The sequence below is a fragment of the Anolis carolinensis genome, chromosome 5, assembly GCF_035594765.1.
Source record: "Anolis carolinensis isolate JA03-04 chromosome 5, rAnoCar3.1.pri, whole genome shotgun sequence".
Classification (NCBI taxonomy): Eukaryota; Metazoa; Chordata; class Lepidosauria; order Squamata; family Dactyloidae; genus Anolis; species Anolis carolinensis.
This window is the reverse complement of record NC_085845.1, coordinates 17091204-17116144: the sequence shown is the minus strand read 5'-3', so window position 1 is coordinate 17116144 and position 24941 is coordinate 17091204. Positions and strand designations below refer to the sequence as shown.

At 39.9% G+C, this 24941-nt stretch overlaps 1 protein-coding gene across 3 annotated transcripts in view; it reads right to left on the bottom strand.

Moving 5' to 3' along the window:
- The window catches only part of arhgap24 (Rho GTPase activating protein 24), a 364561-nt gene that overhangs the window by 274867 nt on the left and 64753 nt on the right, over positions 1–24941 (bottom strand). For all 3 annotated transcript variants that reach the window (XM_062981819.1, XM_062981818.1, XM_016993780.2), the window contains exon 2: positions 8388–8587. In XM_062981819.1, coding sequence (XP_062837889.1) covers positions 8388–8567 — 180 coding nt within the window. In that variant the 5' untranslated portion in view covers positions 8568–8587. The remainder of the gene's footprint in view (positions 1–8387; positions 8588–24941) is intronic.

Below are 24941 nucleotides of genomic sequence, written 5' to 3'. Positions count from 1 at the left end.
ATGTTTGTAGCTTGGGGACTGCCTGTATACCAACTTGTTTCTTCTCTCTGAAGGACAAGAATAGGATTTTTGAGATCCCCGGAGGCATGCTCTATTAGATTCCCCTCACAGATTTAAATCTAGACAGAGGCTCTGTCACCCTGAGGAGTTGTAAATAATTTTTTCCCAAATTTCCATCCATCAATTGTACAGCTTCACTTTACAAGCACAAAAACAGCAAGGGGAAAAAACATGGCCCAATAAATCCATTGCTTTTGCCACTGAGATACTCTCCCCACAGGCATTTTAATATATTGGGACAATAACTGTTCTACACTGTTTTTAAAAGGACCATAATGCCGGAAAACAGAAATGATGTGTTTTGAGGCCCTTTCACACTACACAATTATAGCACTATAGTACTAATATTCCACTTCTTTTATCCAGATAATTATTGTTTTTGTAGATTAGTGAGGCACAAATCTCTTTGGCTTGACATTCTAAATGCCCCTCCCTAAACACTCCACCAGGGCCAGTGTAGTATAGTGGACTAAGACTCCAAGGTTCAAATCCTCAGCCACAGAGGCAGGCAAAGCAAATAAATCTTGCCAAGAAAAACCTATGGTAAATTCACTTTAGGATCACCATAAATTAGAAACAACTTGAAGGTGCACAATAACAACAATGAGTATTGCTGCAATGTATAGCTTCAAGCTGTATTATTATTATTATTATTATTATTATTAATATCATCATCACCATCATCATCATCATCATAGGGGAGAAATAAAATCTAGTGAAATTTGGGGAAGACATGGTCTTGTTGATTTATTCTTGGTTGGAGGATGGATTCTATCAATGTATGACATGCTTTCATATCTTAGGTTGTGAAAGGAAAAGGTGAACTTTCACTTTCCCCAGTCATTAAATTGGAATGTTTCTCTCTTAGCCTACCTAAATATACAATAAAATTGCAACCGTAACATCAAATGTACTATCCATGGTTAATAAATCATTGAATGCATCATACAAGACATAAATAACAACAATTATGGAAAGAGGAAAACGTGATATAGTTCAGCTGAATGTAATGTTAATTAAACAAAGGCATTGTTGAATTGAGGGAAGAGGCGCCGAGTAAGTATAGAGTCTTTAGAGGAATATATTTTTTGTGTTAGGAGTAACTTGAGAAACTGCAAGTTGCTTCTGATGTAAGAGAATTGGCTGTCTGCAAGGGCATTGCCCAGGGGATGCCTGGATGTTTGATATTTTACCATCCTTGTGAGAAGCTTCTCTCAGGTCCCCACATGGGGAGCTGGAGCTGACAGAAGGCGCTCACCCGCTCTCCCCAGATTTGAACTGCCAACCTTCCAGTCAGCAGTCCTATTGGTACAAGGGTTTAACCCATTGCAGGCTCTAGAGGAATAATGATTCATCAGTTTTTAGAGTCATCAGATCCACCTCTTTACACAGTAGTTGTTATAATCTTTTAATGCTGCCATGTGAAATATTGGGCAATTTTTCAAAGCCCTGCTGCACATATGAAACTGGAAATTTCTCACTGACCTTTACATTTGAACAGATATGAGTAGGACTGCTTTACAAGAAAGCTTAATAGAATCACTAGAGGCAGGGAAAATCAGTACCGAGATGCTGGAAGGGGATAATTCATTTTCCCCTTGCCGATTTTTCTCAAATAAAATTTCCTTCTGATACAGATGTATTTGAAAGCAGGAACTGACACTTCTATACATTTAAGTTGATCTTTGTTTCTCATTTGTCTCTATCATTAGTTTCTTCCATTTCAACATGAGTTTATTATGACTCACTTAAAAGCGTGCATAAAAATATGTATCTGCGTTTTTCTATGCCTCTCCTCCAGATATATTTTTACAAGCTACTTTCCTTATATCATACTTTACATTTTCCATGGATGGGTGCCTTGTTGTGCCCTTTCCCCTCAATATGCACACTGATCTATGGGGGACTGTTCAGAGAATTAGGCTGCACAATCCTGAGACCCATGAATGTCAAAAGATAGCTTTGCGGAGTATTTTTGGATGATGGATCTTAGAATCCCCTAACCAGCATAGCCTTTCCCAATCTTCCTTCTCATCGCTACTGTTGTTTTAAAACAAAATGCAGATGATCTTAATTATCATTTCTCTCTATCCTGTCTAATTGAGGCTTTAGGCTCTATTCCTAAACACACTTACCTGGCAGCAATTCCCACTGTAAACCCTGGAATATTTTTCTTGATCATTGTGTGTAAAGTGGCGGCTCATAAGAAAGCTTATTTTCCTTGCCCTTGTATAACCGCTAGACCTGCAAGGGCTTCCCCCAAGTATGCAGCTCCCATTTTGATTCATGTAATTTATGTAATTATCACATTAATTTCTATTTAACCGATCCATTATAAGTTTTAAATTATTTTAATTAAAACTCAGCTGAACTCCGGCGGTTGTTCCCCATTAACTCCTAACAGATGTCTGAAAGGGACTTGTCTGCTAATGATTTTTTTACGCAAATTAGATTAGGTGGAAGGGACTTCTTTTGCCAAAATGAGGCACTTGTAAAACCCAATTTGTACCTAAAAAGCAAGCTTTTCACATAACGACATCTGGCAACCTGCAGATTAATTTAGGATCAGGGTACGCATTTTTAATCAACCGGAGGCTCAAACCTCCAATACAGGATTAGGATGCAGTACTTAAGTGCCATAAAGATCACAGCCATTTGGAAGTGAACATCCCTTCAAATTATGGCCACCGAATTTGATGTGTACATCTACCTTTAAGCCTACTGAAAGCTGGATGTGATTTGTATCAAGTCCAAGGTTATTATTCTCCTTGAGACCTGGAAGGAAGGTTGAAGCAATTTACAAGGTGTAGCCACAATTATAAGGTGTAATTAGTAAGAAAGTAAAGCTGGAATTGTCATCAAGGATTATGACCAAGAGAAGTAATATAGTCTACAGCAGTGCTTCTTAAACTAACTAGTGGGGGGGGGGGGCAACAGGAAGGTTTTTGCCCCAGAGTGCCAGGGACTGGCACCATAATAATCTAATTTAATCTAATCTAAATCTAAATATATAAATATAATATAAATATAATATAAATCCATAATAAAAGCGAAAACCTGTATGTGTGTATGTGGCATGGATGTCTGCTCACACAGACAGCCTCCAGCTTCCACAAATAGGCTACATTTCCCAGGGTTAAAAATCTAGCAAGTCACTCTTTTCCACTGACATTGTGGTTACAGCGAGAGCCATGAAAATGCAGCCCAAACCCTGCCGATGTCCTTCCCAAACACTACAGCCCACCACCCAATGAATGCTTTCATTTGGGGACAATTTCCTCCTAGATTTTGCTTTTTCTTTCACCACTGGCAGGCATCCCAGGGTTCTCCATTGCTGTGGAATTTGCATGGCCCCGCCCACTGCCCCTTTCCTTCCCAATCTCTCTGCATAACAAACAGAGCAGAACTGAGCTACAACTAAACTTACTGGAGGAGTTTGGGATTGACTCCACATGCTGGAAGTTGTAGTTCACCCTGCATCAAGTCAGAGCACTGTCACTCCTACTGGAGAATATACAGGAGTTGTAGTTCACCTACACCCAGAACGCTATGAACCGAAATAATGATGGCTCTCGGCCAAACTTACCATGCAGACCCAATAGGCCCAGATTTGACTACTGGTGGGTTTGGAGGGTAACTGGACTGGAAGTTCAGGAGTAGTAGGTACTACGATTTATAGTTCACCTGCAATGAATGAGCATCACACTTGGCACACAAAGCCCCCATAATCAATACAACATATTGGACAAGTTTGGGGAAAAGGGAGTTATACTTCACTTGCAACCAGATAAACACGCCTCATGACCTACTGAACATACTGCAGGTATTTGTGGGAAGGGCCCTTGATTTTGGGAGTTGTAGTTCACCCCAAAGACCACTGAACCCAGCCAATGACGAATCTAGACTTGGCACACAGACTGAACTTGGCACACAAACTGAATATTGCCTGCTGTGAATACTGATAGATATTTCAGGACAATTACCCCAGGAATCTGGAAATTGCAGTAGTTCACCCCCATCCACAGAGTACTGCACCACACGATTCTGGGAATTGTAGTTCACCCACTCCAAACAGAATACATAACATTAAAAGACAAATAATACCATTCTCAAATGACCCAGGCAACGCCGGATCCCCAAGCTAGTAAAATAATAAAATAATAATGAAACTCTCTATTTGTATATCATCACCATCTCCCCGTAGGGACTCAGGGCGGCTCACAAAAAGCACTCAATAGTGCAACAATATACAAAATACAACAAGGTACGGAGCCCCGGTGGCGAAGTGTGTTAAAGCACTGAGCTGCTGAACTTGCAGACCGAAAGGTCGCAGGTTCAAATCCCGGGAGCGGAATGAGCACCTGCTGTTAGCTCCAGCTTCTGCCAAGCTAGCAGTTCGAAAACATGCCAATGTGAGTATATCAATAGGTACTGCTCCGGCGGATAGGTAACAGCGCTCCATGCAGTCATGCTGGCCACATGACCTTGGAGGTGTCTACGGACAGCGCCGGCTCTTCAGCTTAGAAATGGAGATGAGCACCAACCCCCAGAGTCAGACATGACTGGACTTAACGTCAGGGGAAACCTTTACCTTTACCTGCACTTTGAATTGTGCCCAAAAACTTGTCAGCAGCCAGTGGAGCTATTTTAATAGGGTATGGTATACCATATCTATGCCCATCAGCTACAACTGCTCCTTTCCATGAAACCTACTGCAGACCAGCATCCAGTATCTCACAGATTAGTACTGGTCCACAGACCACCACTGACATACAGTATCTTGCAAAGGTATTTCACTCACCCCGCCTGCTTTGATGCTCAAAGAGTTGAACATGTTGTGCCAAGGAGTAACACTGTTGATTAAATCTATTTCTATTCCAGGTTGAAAAACAACCAAATATCGGAAAATTCAAGCAGGGAATAAATCCTCCTACAAAACACTGTGTATTGTAGATACTGTTTTAAACCATTTCAAATCATTCCTGACTTTTATTATTTTTCAAAACCCTATCCTAAATTGTTTTAGACTATTTTAAATTGAAGTTTCACTGCTTCTACTTTGCTCTGAGATCTTTGGGAATATGACCTATAAATAAATAGATATTTTGAAATATTCAGATCCTTATGCACTGGCAATGATAGAAGCAGACTCTACATTATTGGAAATGGATAGACTAAGCTCTGATTCACATGTGCACATCCATCACTGCATGAAAGTAGCACTCTTGCATGTTTGTACAGCAATGATATATAACATTAACATTCAAATATCCATATCATGTTACCTTAATATATTAATTAATATATAGACAGGCCCTATATCCTATAATACTAATAGGTAAAGGTTTTCCCCTGGTGTTAGGTCTAGTCGTGTCTCACTTTGGGAATTGATGCTCATCTCCAGTTCCAGCCGAAGAGCCGGTGTTGTTTGTAGATAGCTCCAAGGTCATGTGGCCAACATGACTGCATGGAGCGCCATTACCTTCCCACTGGAGCGGTATCTATTGATATACTCACATTTGCATGTTTTCGAACTTCTAAGTTAGCAGAAGCTGGGGCTAACAGCGGGAGCTCACCCAGCTCCCTGGATTCAAACCTACTACTAAAACTACTATTACAACTATTGACAGTTGTTAGATGTTTGCTTTATACTGTATATTATATGTGGTTATTTTAATACTGCTGAAATTGTTTATATGAATTTTGTTGTGTTATATTTTAATTATATTGAACTCGGACTTGTCCCTATGTAAGCCGCCCCAAGTCCCTTCGGGGAGATGGAGGCGGGATATAAAAATAGTTATTATTATTATTATTATTATTATTATTATTATTAAACATAGGGCAACATCCTACTCATGAATTATGATGACATTGGTATGGTAGAAGGCATTACTTGTGGATAGACTCAAGGAAAGCACAGCCCTGCTGTTCATGATTCCATGACCTGGAGGTTTATAATTTTTGAATCACCATAATTTGAAGTCAACTTGACAGCATTTAACATCAACAACAGAGTCTGACTCCTGCCATTACAATTCATGTTTACAATCATTATTCATTAAATAACCAGAGGTCCTCATTTCCAAATCTACCTTTGGAGCAGTGTTCCCCCCTTTCCCCTCACAACCTTTCCTATGTTACCTGGATAGCAGGGATAGGGCCTTCCTTGTGGATGTCTGTCGCATTGAGCTACTGGAAAAGTGCTAGATGCATCCCCACTTGTCATTCAGTCCTTATCATTCCAGATGCCATCTTTGGAAGCATACCCAGATCCAAGGCAGAATTTGGGAAACTAATTTTAGCGAACATGCTGAAGCCATCCATCTCTGAATTGTGGTGATGCAAGTCTCAGCATGCTATGACTGTTATTATATTCATTTTTTAATCTAATATCCCAAGCTCTGTATGTTGGGCAGCCTAAACTGAGCTAATTCAGATCTAATATGAACAGTGTTGATAGTCAGTTTAAAGAGTGCACCAGAACCATTTCCATTATTCTGGCAATTGGAAAAGGTTAAAACAGTTTGCTACGCGTTCATGTACCCAGGCTCCTGACTGAGCAAAGAAACAAAATAGCAACTCAAATGCAAAGTGAGAGATGATAGGGTAGCTATCATTAAATATGTAAAGGAAATGTGTGAACGTGTTTTCTGTTATTCAGAAGAGTGTGGATTCAAATTGCAAGAAAATGGATTCAATTAAAACATTATTTACGGTAAGAATTGTTGAACAGTAGAATACACTGCTCCTAGGGCTGGTTAACTCATCCTCTTTGGAGATTTTTTTAAAAAGAAGTAGGTTGGGCATCTTTTTGGAACTCTGCAATTATATATGGCAGGAGGTTGGATTAAATGGCCCTTGAGGTGCCTTCCAACTTGTAAGAGTCTATGCTTGAACCATACCAATATTATATTCATAATTAGTGCCCGCAATGCTAATTTCCTTTACTAAGGAACAAACTATCTGAGAATGTTCAGCCTGCAAGTATTTTAACAAATGACCACAAGAATGTGCTCTACATGGCTGTGGCACCAACTGTCCTCCTACACTCAGCCCTAAAATCAGGACACAGCCTTCCCAGATATGCTGGGAAAATGTTAGTTTCAGTAAGAAACAAAGAAGCAAGTGGGAAATGTCTGTAGTCAACTAGAGTCAAACAATGGTTGTATTATGAAACTACACAGTGGTGTTAGTTGCTTGATCCAAAGGGATATTTATCTGGATGTTTGACCTTCAAAGCCATTGCATGGATAATACCAAAGATTCTAACAGAGTCACAGGAATAAGACAAACTTATCCTAAAATCCTTTTTAAAAGATTGGATTATTTCCCAGTGTGGAACAAGAAAAAGTGGACCTGAAATAATAGAAATCATGGCATTTACTCTTGAAGAACTTGTAACCATATTGCTTTTATTTGTTCTTTTAAATCAGTGGTTTTCTGCTGCTTTATATTATTTTGCTTCTTTACTAGATCACAACTCTATTTCCACTCCAGTCCCCAGGAGCTTTCAAGGGCAAGGAAAGATAGCTCACCTCTGACCAATAAACAGTATGTGAAATGTGGGGGAGTCTCTTGTGTTTCATAAAATTAAAGTATTGTTGTTCTCAGCTATGAAAGAGGGAAAATGTTGACATACTACAGTCTTCTCTCAAACTATTCAAATTCTCCTGATGCATCTCTGGACCTAACAGAGGGGAATTGTATGCAAAAATGAAAGCAGTTGTCCACAAAACAAGAATATTCTGCAAGCCACTGAAACAAGACAACATATACCCCCATAGAGTACATGTTATCCTCAAGGCCATTTTTTCACCTTTTTGGAAGCATAATTTCCAACCAAATGTCATTGTGGGGGTTATGTGGACTACAGCAGAGCCCAGGATAGTTGTGGCAGTTTCAAGGTGGAATTGGACCCTCAACATACTGAAATTGCACAAACTAAGTTAGTAATTTCTAATGGGCCAGAGACCAGAACAACCTTTGCAAGAACTCAGCAAAGGAAATGTCTTCAGCTCAGCTTCTTTTTGAACTCAGCAGAGATTTACATTATATGCAGTGCAGATGTGAAAATCCATCACTCTCCTTTTTGTTGCTCAGAATCCCCACTGGGTTTTTTTTTCCATCCCAGTTTTATATCAATTGTCCTATTGATTTTTCTCTTCACTCCCAATAATTAGGATTTTATAACGAAAGTACACTTGTTCTATGTATTTTCACAAATATGTGCATTTTAATGTTGAGTTGTTTAACCAGACCAAGCCTCTTTCTCTCTTCTCTCCATCACTTTTTCTCACCTTGACATCTTAATCTTTTGTACTTACCAAGGGTTTGGTTTCATCCTCATCTTTGAAATAATGAAGCTGTTCCCCTTTAAGTACGAACCAGCGTGTGTGCCAAGTCTTCACAAAGCCTCCTTGCTTCCTTAGCCACCCACACTTAATGGCAACATGCCGTCCTTGGCTCAGCTGGGGACTCTCCACAGAGCCATTGTGCTCTTCCATAATGAGGCCAGCAGATTCTCCTGGTTAGAGAAAAGAAGGGATGGAAGAAAAGCTACATTAATTTGTTGTCCACACAGTAAACCATCATTTTAAAGTGGAACACTCAATCACACGTGACAAAGAGAGCAACAAATGTGGCTTGGATTGTTCAGCTGTGCTTCTTGTAAGCACTATGAGTGCATTCCCAAGGCCAATTCTACATGCCCAGATGTTGATGAACACTCTACAATTACAAATGCTGTATTCTATTATAGCTGTCATGGCAACACCATGTGGAATTTTGGAAATTGTGGTTTGGTGAGGCACCGGAGCTCTTTGGCTGAGAAATCTAAATGTCCCATATGAAACTCCAAATTTCAGAATAGCACAGAAATCAAACTTGGAATCATAACATTATAATTGCATAATGTGGATGAGCCCTATGAACTCTCTTCCAAAGTTAGTTTTTATTTGGAATGTAGCAAAGTACAATTCAGTCACCTAACAGAGGATATACTATGGCAGAGTTAGGCAACTGTGACCCTTCTCATGTTTCTAGCATTCAGCTGTGATTAGCCAACATTGCTTATGGTAAAGGATTAGCATAGCCCCAAAACATATGTAAGTAAGATATAATGTATAAGAAGATTTGAAAGATATACTGCCATGATAACCTATATGCTTTCCTTTCTACCAGGGTAGCTCTCAATCTGAGAAATATTGGCTGGTTGCTGATGCCACTTTGCTATGTGATATCATCAAACAGCCAATGGATGGAGAAAGATACTCCAAATCAGCAGCCCAAATGATCTAAGAAACCCAAGAAAACCTAGCTGCTTTAGGCATGGAAGCAATTTATGACATTTGTATACTACCTTTCCATAGCTAAGGTGAGAACCTATGACAATGGTTGTCGGAATTCACAAGTCCATTTAAGAGACTTTAAAATATTAGGCTACATGATATGAAGAGTCATATAGATTTTGGATGTCCTATGCATAGGTGACTCTTGTTATGTGAACAGGGTTTTTGCTGAAGAGGAAAACAAATGTTGGGAGAATGCAGAAAACATCTGTGAATTGTTTTGAGGGGGGCTGTTTTTGCTTCTTTGGCACAGGAAGCTTTAAGGCAAAAAAAGCTGGGCTAAATTAAAGAGGTAAAAGTGGAAATGAAACCAGACACAGTTCACGTAGAATGCATTTGGGTGTGCAAAGGATTTTCATCCATATTCAAAGTCTCCAGATGCTGTACAAATTTTCTTGAGTGCCTTTACATATTTGCTTTATAGTCACCCAAACTCTAATCAAGGACAAGTGGCTCATCATTGTCTTTCAGAAACTGTTTTATTCTATGCAAATAAAATCATGTGTTTTCTATTTAATCTAACATAAACCAAAAAAGGAACAAAATCATGCTGCAATCATCATGCTGGTAAAAGAGGTGTACCAACAAACCTAAGGCTCCCCCTGCCAAAAACCTCGACATTTTTAAAGATATGGCTACTAAAAAGTATGGTTTTAAAGTATGAGAAAAAAAAAGGTGAGAAATGAAGGAAGAAAAATACATGAAGGAAATGAAGGAAGAAAAAGGAAATGAACTGTAGGGGTACTGTGCTTTATAGACTTCATGGAGGAAGGGACCATTCTAACCAGATGGTTGGTGAAATGTCTGATCAGGAGCTGAGAACCTCAACTGAGTGGAAAGCACCGAAAAAGCCTCAGTCAGCACTGGGTTTAGGAGCAGCATGCCCCAGAGACCACTTCAACACATTGACTGACAACTGGTGGCTCTTATGAAGTTGACATAAAGTTTTAGCCACCCCAAGTGCTGTGGGCTCTATTTAAGAAGCAGAAAATGGCAAAACCACCTCCGAATATTCCTTGCCTAGGAAAAGCCTATTAAATTCATGGAGTTTCCATACATTGACAATCACCCTGAAGGTGAATACACAAAGACATATCCAGTTTGCCAAACCCTATCCCCTCCCTTGCAAATTCAGCACCTTTAGTGGATCATTTAAAGTTCAGAGTAAAATCCAGAATGGACTAAAGCAACTCTCTCCCAACCATGTCTTGAATGGATTGGTGCTGCTTGGAGGTGCTATAACTCTTGGAAAAGACATTTGCTTGATGTCAGCAGTGAGCATGTGTGTGCTTTATGGTCACTATTGAATAAATATAAGCAAAAGGTGGGAGTAAATGAATGCCATGAATAGAGGTGAGAGCAATGACATATTAGACATTGCTGAAGCTAATGTCTAATATGTCACAAGAAGAAAACAAAGAGGGTGAGGATTGTTGAGGTAAGTAGACCTGTATTTCAGATATATATGTGATTGTCTGAAAGTTCAGGGTGGTTAATTATTATCAACTTTCAGGAACCTGTGCCTGAAAAAATATCTTGAAGCCAATTTTCTCTTTCAATCAAAATACTTTACAACTTGTCCTCATTATTTAATTCCATTTATTATCACTTGCTTTGCAACTATCAGTATATGCCCTAGCCTTGTGCCTTATTTATCTGTTTTGTTCTTCTTCATTGTCAGAATTGCATCATTTTCCTCTTGCTGCTGCTACTGTTGTCTAGTTAACCTTCTTTGGAATATTCCTTTTGCAAACTTTTCTTCAACTGAATGAAATCTGTCATCACCTTGCATTATACATCTAGCAACCCAAGCAGATGTGACTAGAAGTTCTTTTGATGTGGTGCTAAACAGTACAGAAAATCTGGATCCTAATGTAGTGTAACAAAGATCCATTTGTTCCAAGAACTTTAATTACATCTTCCAAAGAATAAGCCAAGAAATAATCTTTCCAATAAAATGTTCTTTGAAATCAATGACACACACGCACACACACACCAATATCAGCTTTCACAGTAAATAATGTCTTGATGCAATTTGAGCCCCTAATTTAAACACATTGGATAGCAAGGGCTGCTTCATACTTCATGCTAGAGTTACAATGGAACAGGGGAACTATAAGGGACTTAAATAATTCAAATGTAGGATAAAGTAGTAGTGATAGATTCCTCAATTCCTGATTGCTCAAAACCACAGTACACAACTGATTCATTACTCATTTATGAAAAGACTCCAACTATTCCTTCATTAGTATGGCTTAGGAAAGAAATTTTATCTTTTCTCTCTATCCTTGCACACAAAGACAAAATGCCTCAATAACTTTCTCCCCTCTGCTGCAAGGGAAAGATTCATACCCAAGTCTGTGACAGTAATAATAAGACCAAGGCCCCTTCTACACAGCTCAATAAAATCCGACATTATCTGCTTTGAACTGGAATATATGGCAGTGTGGACTCAGATAACCCAGTTCAAAACAGGTACAGTATAGTCTAACTTATCCAACATTCGCTTATCCAATGTTCCGGATTATCCAACACAGTTTGCCTCCTGCCAGGATCCACAGCTGTTTCTCTAGGCAGCAAGGACTGAAGTTTTTAGGGATTTAATGTCTGAAAATGTTGTTACTTGAAGTTCATTTTATGCAATTCTATCTTTATTTGTAGTCAATTTATCAGCCAATGCTTTTTTAGTTAATGTTTTCAATATATTGCGATATTTTTGGTGCTAAATTAGTAAATACAGTGTTCCCTCACTTATTGATGGGTTAGGTCCCAGGACTGCCCACAATAAGTGAAAATCCTCGAAGTAGGGACACTATATTTATTTTAATATTTCTACATTATTTTAGTAGTTATACACTATTTTAAGTCTTTATCAACCAATTGTGTGTTGATAAATCACCTCCTTCTCCCGTTGCCGCTTGGGCTCCTTTTCTCTCTTTGGCTTCTTCTTCCTCCCTTCCTTAGGCTGTAAATTGTAACTTTTTATGATTTATAATAGTCTTTTAGAGTTTATTGAAAAACCGCAAAACAGCGAATCCACGAAAAGTGAGCCGCAAAGTAGTGAGGGAACACTGTACATTAATTAATTACTACACAACGTTCCCATGTATTGAACTGCGTTTTCTGTCAATTTGTTGTAAAACATGATGTTTTGGTGCTTAATTTGTAAAATCACAATGTAATTTGACATTTAATAGGCTTTTTCTTAATCCCTTCTTATTATCCAACATTTTTGTTTATCCAACGTTTTGTTGGCCCATTCATGTTGGATAAGTGAGACTCTACTGCAGGGGTCCCCAAACTTTTTAAGCAGAGGGCCAGTCCACAATCTTTCAGACTGTTGAGGGGCCGAATTATCATTTGAAAAAAAAAATACAAACAAATTCCTATGCATACTGCACATGTCTTATTTGTAGTGCAACAACAACAACGAAAGAACAATACAATATTTAAAATTGAAAACAATTTTAACCAACATAAACCTATTAGGATTTCAATGGAAAGTGAGGGCCTGCTACTGGCCAATGAGATAGTCAAGTTAATTAGGATTGTTGTTGTTGTTGTGTGCCTTCAAGTCATGTCAGACTTTGGCCGAGCCTAAGTCTAAAATTAATTATTTATTTACTGCATTTATTTACTACATTTATATCCCGCTCTTCTCACCCCGAAGGGGACTCAGATCAGCTGTATGTACATACAATATATTATATTATTAGCATAGCACAATATTAGCATTATATATTACTATATTGAACTATACCACTATACTATTATATAATATGTAATATATAACATATAATTAATATTATTATATGGTATTACTATTGGTATTATATTGTATAACATAAGATTATTATCAATATTATATGTATATAGAATATATTATATTATAAAACTGATATAAAAATATTATATTATAAAACTGAGGGCGGGGGCCAGGTAAATGACCTTGGAGGGCCGCATCTGGCCCCCGGGCCTTAGTTTGGGGACCCCTGCTCTACTGTATTGTGGAATTTTCTGCCCTGATATTCTGGGTTATATAACTGTGTGGAAGGGCCCTAAGATAGCAATAACAAGGAAAATGGAAAGGCAGAGGCATTGATGAAGAAAAGGTGACAGACCAAGGATATAGTCACCCAATGACCGGATTGGGATTGGTTCTCAAGGCTAAGAAAATCCCTTGTGTCATTCTTCTTCCACAGCTAAGAGTCAACCATTCATGGAATAGGCAGTTCATAATTCTTCCCCTGTTGCTATCAATGCCATTCCTTTCCTATTTGTTCAGACCTGGGACCCTTTCACATGACATCATTATAGAATAGTGACTCCTTTTTAACTCCCATGTATCGATTCTATGAAATCCTAGAATTTGCCACTTAGAAAGGAATATTGATTCTTCTCAGCCATAGAACGTTAGTGCCTCACCCACCTCAGGATTCCACGAGATGCAGACATGAGTTAAAGTGGAATCATAATGTTACAACTGTATAGTGAGAAAGAGATCCAGGACTATGTGAATTTGCTTACAAAATGCTTGTTCCTGCAAGAGACGCCCAGGTGGCTTAGGGTCATGTTCAGAGTCTACAAAACTTGTGGTTTGGAGTACGACTTTTGAAATCCCCCAGACAGATGTGACCATTCACCTTGGACATGATATAAAGCCAAATCAGAATATCAGGAGGAAAATCTATAAAAGAAATTATTACAAAAACAAATAACTGATTTTTTTTAAATCGCCTTAAACACTAGCAGAACAAAAACAAAAAGACTGTAGCAAGGGAAAATTAAAAAGTAGAATGAGAAAAAACCCATACATCTCTGAAAGACCAAATGAAGTGACAGCAGCAGAAGGACAGAGTCTCCTGACCATAGTCAAGAAGTTCTGTCTTAACCACATTTGTTTCAGATCCTGTCTTGTAGATCTAAGAGGACAGTCCCAAGTCATCTTAAATCAATCTGGAATTCCCCCTTCCCCAGTTCAAGTCAAATCTGCATTTCAATTTGAAGATCCAGAGATTTCATAGAATCATAGAATAGTAGAGTTGGAAGAGACCTCATAGGCCATCCAGTCCAATCCCCTGCCAAGAAGCAGGAAATCGCATTCAAAGCACCCCCGACAGATGGCCATCCAGCCTCTGCTTAAAAGCCTCCAGAGAAGGAGCCTCCACCACAGATTTGGGCCTTGGCTTGGATGGGGAAATCTGTTGAATCCCATCACGCCTGAGCACTAGTGCAATGGTCCAAGATGACGGATTTTGTAGTCCCTCAACATCTAAAGGGCTACAAAGCCTGCACTACTACGCTTGGCAAGAATTTAGGGAACAACATTTGTGCTCCATTCTTGTTCATTCTTGTTCACTGACTATAAAGGCTGTTCAACAGTGGAACTCACTGCCTCGGAGTGTTGTGGAAATTCCTTCCTTGGAGGCTTTTAAACAGAGGCTGGAAGGCCATCTGTCGGGAGTACTTTGATTGTGCTTTTCTTGTATGGCAGAATGATGTTGGACTAGATGCCCCATGTGGTCTCTTCCAGCTGTATTATTCTATGATCTATATCAAGCAAAGTGCAGTGTAGCAGGTGCAATATGTGCTTGTTGTGCAACAACAAGCTCCCCCTGTAGCTGGAATCGAGCATAACCTCCTGAAGCCGGAAGTTGGAAAATGTTGAATTACCTCTACTGTCTGTCTGTATGTGTGTTGTATGTCTAATAATGGCATTGAATGTTTGCCATGTATATGTGCATTGTTATCTGCCCTGAGTCCCCTTCAGGGTGAGAAGGGCAGAATATAAATACTGCAAATAAATAATAGATAAATAAATGGACTGCAGGATCAGAGACAAGAGGAATCAAGCCCCCTAAAAAAAAACTAGAGTGGTAAACCCTCCTTCCAACAAATGATCTGGTAGAATTGGACGACCACAGTTTCTGTGTAGTTCAACCTCCTCAGGCAATATCAATGAGAAGTGTACTAAATGGTTGAGCACTAAGAAATATTAAGGCTATTTGTAATCTCTATCTTGTGCACCATCCCTTGGGACTGTGTAGCACTGAACACAGTGCTTAAAAAGTATTCTTATTTAAGTATTTTTCAATTATAAGGTATCAGGAACATAATGTAGCGTCTCCCTGCAAGTACCTGGCTGCCAAGGTCAAGGAGTTCCCTGACCTCAAAAACAGATCTGCAGGCTATGGATAAATAAATACATTCATTTGTACTTTATCTTCTTATTATAATTGGAGGAGGAGTGAGATGGATAAATTGTAATTTTCACAAGGTAGCAAACTAGATAAAAATCAAAGTGGAAACTCATTCTGTGAGGTTTTTGGCTCCTGGAGAGAGGAAGACATGGATGCTTGCTGTTGCCTACATTAAGTGCCAAATTAGTGTCATTCTTCTGATGAACACGGCCCCAGGCAAAATCACACTCCTGGGAACTCTGAAAGCTTTAATTGTCTAACACGGGCAATATACCTTCCAGAGGTCATACCTACAACAGCGTCGATTGCTGAGGAAGTCTGGCGAAGCATCCGGACACGTGGGCATCAAAGAAATTAGCCCCTGCAGCTCAGCAGTTTGTCACTTCGTAAAATATTAATGCAGATAGCATGTTTACAAATAAAAATGACAGCCATTTTTTGCACTACAGGAATTTCTCATAAGATATTTTTCTACATGGGCTTCAACTGTAAGGAGTTGACACAATGTTTTGTAGTCCATGCTGGTTCCTTCGATTCAGTCCAGATAAATAATCGGGGCAGCTGCAGAATCAGTGCAAAGACAAAACTATACATAATATTTGTCACAGCTGAAAGCACCCCGCTTCAATTCCTAAAGCTTTTCCCCAGAATGTGTAAAATCACTGTCTGACTTCATGCCATTTGCAAAGGATGGAAGAAAGCACAATGTGATGTTGTCACAATACAAGAGAGACAAAAGGAGTCCTACATGCTGCATTCAATCGAGGAGGCCATTTTATTTACCCTACCTATCAATCTCTTTAGATGGTAAAGTTGACTTTCTGATTTAAATGCAGAGGGATGTGCTGGAATAAGATGTACAGTAGAGTCTCCCTTATCCAACATAAACGGGCCGGCAGAACATTGGATAAGCGAAAATGTTGGATAATAAGGAGGGATTAAGGAAAAGCCTATTAAACGTCAAATTATGTTATGAATTTACAAATTAAGCACCAAAAACACCATGTTTTACAACAAATCGACAGAAAACCAGTCCAAAACATGGTAATGTCATGTAGTAATTACTGTATTTATTAATTTAGCACCAAAACATCACAATATATTGAAAACATTGACTACAAAAACACTGGCTACTAACAAATTGACTACTAATAAAGACAGAATTGCATAAAATGAATTTACAGTAGCAACATTGTCGGAAATTAAATCCATAAAAAGTTCAATCCTTGCTGTCTAGAGAAACAGCCGTGGAAAGGGGTGGGAGGCAAACTGCATTGGATAATCCAGAACATTGGATAAGCGGATGTTGGATAAGTGAAACTCTACTGTACTTGGAAATGGGCCTTGCTACTACTTTTTCTTGTTCAGGTTGTTGATGACAAAACTGTTCAGGAACAAAACTAGAATTCTCTCCCAACATCTTTTCCAGAAGTATAGGAAATATCACATCACTTAATTACATTATGGAAGGAAATGAGGGATGGTGAGGTGGTCATCTGAACATTCTGGATTTTAAATAGGGGGTTACATTGGGGATCTTACACATTAAATATTATTTCTTTTTGAACTACCTTGGATTTCTTTTGGGTGCATCTTCACTGTAGAATTAATGCAGTTTGACACCACTTTAAATGCCATACTTCAATGCTGTGGAATCCTGGAAGTTGCAGTCTCATGAGGCATCAGGACTCTTTGGTAGCGAACACCAAACACCTTGTAAGTCTACAACTCCCAGAATTCCATAGCACTGGGCCATGGAAGTTAAAATAGGATCACACTGCATTAATTCTATGGTGTAGATGCACCCCATGTTTCTTTTCTGTGTAATTCTGGAGTTTGCATTTTAAAGTGATGGACTGAAATTCTTAGCCAAAGCGCTCTAGTGCCTCACCAAACTACGAGCTTAAGAATCCCACAGGATTCAGTCATGTCTGGTAAATTGGACTCAATGCTGTTCCAGCAGTGGCATCATTTATGCTTTTATTACATTGTATTCTACTGGGCTTGCTTTTCGGAAAGTGTGGTTAGGACTGACAATTTAGCCATGATTAAGACTGTTCCCAGGAACCCCGGTGGCAAAGTGCGTTAAAGCGCTGAGCTGCTGAACTTGCGGACTGAAAGGTCCCAGGTTCAAATCCCCGGAGTGACTTGAGCGCCTGCTGTTAGCTCCAGCTCCTGCCAACCTAGCAGTTCGAAAACATGCCAATGTGAGTAGATCAATAGGTACCACTCTGGCGGGAAGGTAACGGCGCTCCATGCAATCATGCCGGCAACATGACCTTGGAGGTGTCTATGGACAACACTGGCTCTTTGGCTTAGAAATGGAGATGAGCACCAACCCCCAGAGTCAGACATTACTGGACTTAACATCAGGGGAAACCTTTACCTTTTTAAAAGACTGTTCCCACATTCCCAATATCACCAATATTATTTCTGTATTGACCACTACCGATATCAACCAGAATCCAGTTTGATGTGTACATATGTGTAGTTATGCTGCTGTGCAGTGAATTCTAATTTGACCCCATTCCTGAATTCCTTACTGAAAAGCAGCCACTGTGATCAATGGAAGTCTGTCCCCGTTTCACTCGGGATGCAGCTGGTTGCCATATCCATCCTTTGCCATGAGTGATCTCTAGTCTGACGGGCAGAAGAAGGGCCCCTGTCACAATTCTCTGTCATGTTGGTGATCACTCACATGCGGGAGGGTGAAAATGTCAGCCACCTGCTTCCTGAGTGACAGGGGGACAGACACCCATTGACTGCAGTGGCTGCTTCCCAGTAAGTGCAGATGGATAGACTTTCAGTCCGTACATAGCCCCTAAACAAGGGGCTATGAAAGGATCATGAATATGAAACGGTCATGATTGTGTAACCTCAAGATACACATTCATAACTGCCCAACAGGATACTAAAAATCTAGATTGAAATGTGTGTGCATGTGTATATAAAATCAGAGTTGGAAGAAACCACAAGGGCCATCCAGTCCAACCCCCTCCATCCATGTGTGTGTGCCTTCGCAACACTGATCAGTATATGGTGAGCCCCATGCATTTCACAACATTTCCTTAGGAAAGGAATACTCAGAGGTGATTTTACCAGGTTCTCCATCTGAATCATAACATCTGGTATTCTTGAGGGATAAAGTCAAAAGGACTACAACTCTTGAGACCAGGGTTCAAAAAAACCCCTGACCATGAAAACCCAGTGTGTGACCCTGGACAAGTTATACTTTCTCAGCTCAAGAGGAAAGCAATGGCAAACCACTTCTAAACAAATCTTACCAAGAAAATTCTTTCATGGAACCAATTTAGGATCACCAGAGGTGAAAAATAACGTGAAAGTACACAACAACAATTTGTTAACAGGCTCCCATCCAACAGCTGAAACTGCTTATCTTCCATAAACAGATGGAATCTGGTGCCTTTAAGGTATTTGGGGGGCTTTAAAATTGTTAGCTATCAATAATTATACATTAGTTATCTAGTTCAAACTACAAATTTAGTTCAAAACATCCTACTTCAATCTAGCTCAGCTGTAGTGCAATAAATGGGAGCAGAAGGACAAGAACAAAATAGGTGTGTGTATGTTAAGAAACACAGAGACTGTGCTGCTGGAGTCTCTGGTTGCTACCTACATGAAAATAATTAGCCGGAAAATATCCTGTTTCTAAGAGCTTAATTCCCATCGTCTCACAAGCAGCTTTGATTTTGGTAAATATCCACAACAGCCCAGCAAGACACCCGTTTTCAAGTTCCATAAGATATGCTAATCATTAAATAAAAATCCATAATTTTTTATCTTCAGACACAACATGGATAAAATTGTTATGGTTAGCACTCCTCAGAGTCCAAGACTACGTTGATACAGATCAATGGAGTTCTTTTTTCCATCCTCCAGTATTTTGGAGTCAACCCAAAATCCTCAAAAGCAAATGTGGGACATTCCTTGGAGGAAGCCAACTAGTAAGTGCCATTACTTTGCAGCTGGCATTTCAGTTTAATTCCTAGGAAAACATTAGCATGGATGTGCTGGACATGATATGTAGTAAAGCGGCTCAAGCAACAACAGAAGAGTCATTTTGCAGTTTAAAAGAGGAGGGAGAGGTGGTAATTTGTGTCACCTAAGGTAATGCTCTTAAAGTAACTGTATACTTTTAGTTTCATAGGAAGGTTTAGTGCAACTAAAAGCCTTCGTATTCTGTATACCTGGATTCTTCCAAGTGAGTTGTACTACATGGAGCTCCCAATTGTGCAGTGGGTTAAACTGTTAAGCTGCTGAACTTGCTGACCAAAAGGTCAATGGTTCGAATCTGGGGGTGGGGTGAGCTCCTGTTGTTAGCCCCAGCTTCTGCCAACCTAGTAGTTTGAAAACATGCTAATGTGAGTAGATCAATAGGTATCGCTCCAGTGGGAAGGTAATGGTGCTCAGGGCCGTAGCCAGAAAAAAAATTCGGGAGGGGTTTTGAAAATTTCGGGGGGGGGGGGGGTTAACCCCTAGCACACACCCCTCCCCGCTACAAACCTGTCAATATCTACTTGAGATAGTGCCTGGAGGGACTCTTAATGTTTTGTGTCTCATAGACTTAGCATGGGGATTTGGTTAACCAGTTAAAATTCATGAGTAAACCAGGTTTTTTTATAACCTGAAAAATTTGGGGGGGGGGGTTGAACCCCTAAAACTGCCCCCTCGCTACAGGCCTGATGGTGCTTCATGCAGTCATGCCGGCCACATGACCTTGGAGGTGTCTACAGACAACAACGGCTCTTTGGCTTAGAAATGGAGATGAGCACCAACCCCCAGAGTCAGACTCGATTAGGAGAAAACCTTTACCTTTACCTTACAGCTCCTATCAATTTCAAAGAATATAAAAGATATATACAAGTATGGAGTGGGGGCTACAAAAAAGCCAATAGCTGAAAAAGAAGAACATGTATCATTCAGATATCTTTCTTTCTTTCCTTCTTTCTTTCTTTCTTTCTTTCTTTCTTTCTTTCTTTCTTTAGACATGGCTCCCTTCTGCATTGTGCATATGCAAGTAGTATATTCTAAATCTCAAAAAATCCAAAATGCAGAACAACTTTGGTCTCAAGCATTTCACACAAGGGGTGTTCAACCTGTACCATTGTTCTGCTTTATAGTGCTTCAGAGCCAGTTCAGATTCTGTTAGCAAGTATGGTTACAGGAGCCCTATCCCACATCTAATCTGGCAACCCTAGACATGATCAAGATCAGAGAAAGATCTCTTCACAGCTGACCTAGTGTTATTGCTCTCTCCCATTTGCCCTTGACAAATTTGTGAAGAATGACAGTATTCTTTAGATTACAACTCCCAAACCATAGCTCCCAGAATACCCCAGACAGTAAAAAAAAATAACTGTTTAAAGCTCTGGAATATATCCAGTCACAATCACAAAAAAAAGTCTGAAGATTTAGAGAAAGGAGAAATATCTAGGGATATGAGCAATTTGATCCAACAGTTTGATCGATTTCGACTCTCATGATGGGAGAAAGGTAGGAAAGAAAAAAAGAGGGACAGAATAATTAAATTTTTCTCTAAAGAACTATATTCAAAAGCATGTCTCTACCAGAGACACAGTGAGAAATACTGATATTCTGGTCACTCGGGCCATTGTAGGGGATGGGGAAAATAGCAGAACTGTGAGAAGCCCCCTGGGAATATTTTACATCAATCGATTAGGAGCTGTCATGCCTATAACGTAAGAGATGTAACCAGCATATTCCCGATCTAGCTTTTTGTAAACATTAATGGGTCAGACAGCAGAAATTCTGTTTTTACAACCCACCCACCCCACGTTCATTGTTGTTGTGTGCCTTCAAGACATCTTAGACTTTTGTCAACACTAAGACAAAACTATCACAGAGTTCTATCACAGAGTTATATTGGAAATATTTGTTTATAGGAGGGTTGCCATTGCTTTCTTCTGAGGCTGTGAGATTGTGGCTTGTCCAAAGCGGCCTGGTGGGTTTCTATATCTGAGTAAGGATTTGAACCCTTGTCGTTGTTCAATGCTCAAACCACTCTGCCATGCTGCCTTGCAAGTATAAAATCTATTCAGGCTTGTTCCATAACATATGGCAAAATAGTTTCTCTCCACCCCCACAGACAGGCCTAGTTTTAGCTTGCGCTGCTGATTCTGAAAGGAACGATTGTGTTGGCTGAACTCTAACATTTCAGGCAATATACTGTATGAAATGTGACATCCAAAAGCACAGTGCTGTAAATGTGGTCTGAAAGCAGCAGCTCTCTGATTTTCCATAAATGTGCTTCCCTCCACAGAGCAATTCAAATTGAACTTAGACTAATATGGAAACCACTGAACTGAAAAAAGCAGTCTGAAATATGGGCTTTAAAATATATAGATACAAGACATATTTTTTTGAATATCTGAATCAAGGGGGAAATGTTGTGTGCCTTATGTGTCCACAACAAGTGATAAAGATGCCTGGTTCTGTTTACAGTTGTTGGTAGTATGTTTACTGTTTCTATCTCACCAGCCAAATTCTCCCACAGCCTCCTCCTCTGTTCCACCCATTTATTGTTTGCTTCTGTTACATACCAGGCTTCATATTCTCTGCTTGTGCAAGCTGCATATGGATTTAGGCAGATATGCCGGCAGTGTCCAAATAATATACTGCCTCCACTACTCTCTAATCATCAAGCATGCAGGTCAGGTCTCTTTTTCTTGGTAACCTTCCCATGTTGTCATCCAAGAACCACAAATATCTTCTCAAACATTATGCCTGAATAGGAAACCCACCCCAAAAAAACACAGATCTGCCCCATCTGTGAGTGGGATGGGACCTTTGGTTCTTCAGGGAGTCAGATCCAACATATGCTGTAAAGATCATTGAGAATAGGTTGCTCACAACTCAATGATCTTAAAGAGCTTTACATTTTGTGTTCTGGACCAAAACTTAAAAAGTGTTAAATAAGGACAAAACACATTTTATGGCCATATCAGTCATCAGCTAGAACATCATCTGGCTTAAGATGCATTACACCCATTGTTAGAATGAAAAGGAGAATGGGAAAAGAAGGTGCAAAGATAAAATAATTAATTTAGAATACAAAAATATGGCTTGAAGAAGTCTAAGAAAGCTGGATTAGAACAATGTCCTATATTTGGCCCTAACATTTTGTTCTCACAGTTACCAATTTGATAGCCATGGGAAGCCAACCAAAAAGACATGAACATAACAGGTTTGTTCACAAGCAAATCATAGCAATTTGTATCCTATTTATTTATTTATTTATTTATTATTTACCCTATATATACCCCACCTGTAGTAGTAGAGCCTGTAAATAATTATGCAAGCAGTAGTATGAGTACCAGAAGGGGGGAAGGGCTACTCACAAGCAAGAGTCAGATGAAGAACAGCAAAGGAAAAGGATCCGGGGTATACTTATGGCACCTACTGATGAAGACACATTCGAAGGGTTTTCAAGTGGCGGGGAGTCAATGAGCGAGGAAGGAGATGTGGTGGATGGGAATAGAGGCACAAAGAGGGTTACTCAGGAGTGGAAGAAGATTCGGGATATACTTACTGCTCCCACAGATGATGAGTCGTTTATGGGTTTCTCTGAGAATTATGGGTCTGGGAGTGATGAGGATGGGGAGGACACAATGGATTGGACTAAGGTACAAGAGATAAGGGATATATGTGCAGAGCCAACCTCTAGTGACACGTTTGTGGGGTTTTCGGGACATGAGGATTGGCAAACGCGAGATACATCTGAATAATGGGGAAGCCTAAGTCTTGACAAGAGATGGAGGAACTGGAGGGATGGAAACAGGGGTTCACATGTGAAGACAAGGACAGCTGTAAGAGATGATGATCGGGTGGAGGCCAGCTCATCATCGGATGATGATGGGTAAGATAAGAGTAGGCTCTGAAATGGGGAACCTTTGCAGAAGGCAAAGTGTCGGTTACATTATTGTATCGTGTGTTTTTGTCGCTGCCTGTTCTCGTGTTGGGTTTTGGGTCCGGGTTCTGCAGCCTGGAGTTCATGTTACCTGTGTATCTTTGACTTGGACTGACTTCTCATGAGTGTGACTTTCTCCCTTCCTGGATTGTGGACTGACTTGACGACAACTCTGTTTGACAGACTTGGAAACGATGTATCTTTGGACTTCTTCGGCGACGACTCTTGGACTATGGCTGGCTTTGCCAACTCCTTCTTGCAGTTAACTCTTTGGGGGCAGCGCTGTTTGTTTGCTGGTTACTTTGACTGCTTTTTAATCCGGTTTTTCCTCCTGTTTAACCCGGATTATTTTCCGTTTGCTTTTTGAAGCCCAACTTGGGTAAATTCTTTGAGTTTTGGCCAGAGACACTGAGTGTCTCTGAGCTTTTATTTGTTTTTGCAAAAAACCTTTTGTTGGACTAAATAGTGTGTGTGGCTCTTTAAGGCCTCTGTGTCTCAACACCACCTTTCTCTTCCCCAAAGGGGACTCAAGGTGGCTTACATATGGCATCCTCTTGAACAAACTTTCAAGAAGAAAAGTTTGGGAAAGAACTGAGGATCCTAGGGCCATTTCCCACCCCCAGACATTGGTAAGTCCATTCCTGTTTCAAAGAAAAGTCCAAAGCAGGCCCAGAGAAGGAAAAAATTGGTTTAAGTAGCAAAATGAAACTCTCTAAAGCTTCTAGAAAGTGCCCTTTGCCATTTTTAGCAGTGAAAAGTTTGGGGGTAGGATCTCATGAATCAGAGGTCTTGTGCCCCCATCTTCTCCCTGATCATGATGGGGCTTTCACTGATGTCAGCAGTGATGGTCAAGAGCTCTTTAGAGCTCTGTAGCCATCTGCCACTACTACTAGGGTAACAGGAATGGTAAGGCTGATAATTGAGCTGGGCCAAATTGGTTTTGGCTCAGCTGGACTATCTGGAATCCACCCCACCACTATCACGGGTCAGAGTTGGAGCATATGAACATGGTCTCTTGGGCCAATCCAAAGACTTGAGGTTGTGGACATGGCATTATGGGCCACATCCTTTTTTTTGCCTTGGTACTAAATTCTTCACTTAATACTTACTGCCAATCCGCAGTAACATCACCCTGCATTTCTTTCCAATGCAACTGCATTAGTTATTTCAACTATATTATAGCCTGCTAGTTTAAAAAGCTTACCTAAAAGACAAAGAAATTCGGTTTAAGGGAGAACAGCCTGAACTCAGAAAGACTTCGATCCATCATCCCTTGGATGCCAAAGTTAAAACAAAAAAAACAAAAAAGACCCAGCATCTTTAATCCATGTAGTTCATTCAACCTGGTGAGAGGCATGCCGTGAGCAAGGCATCCTCAGAATG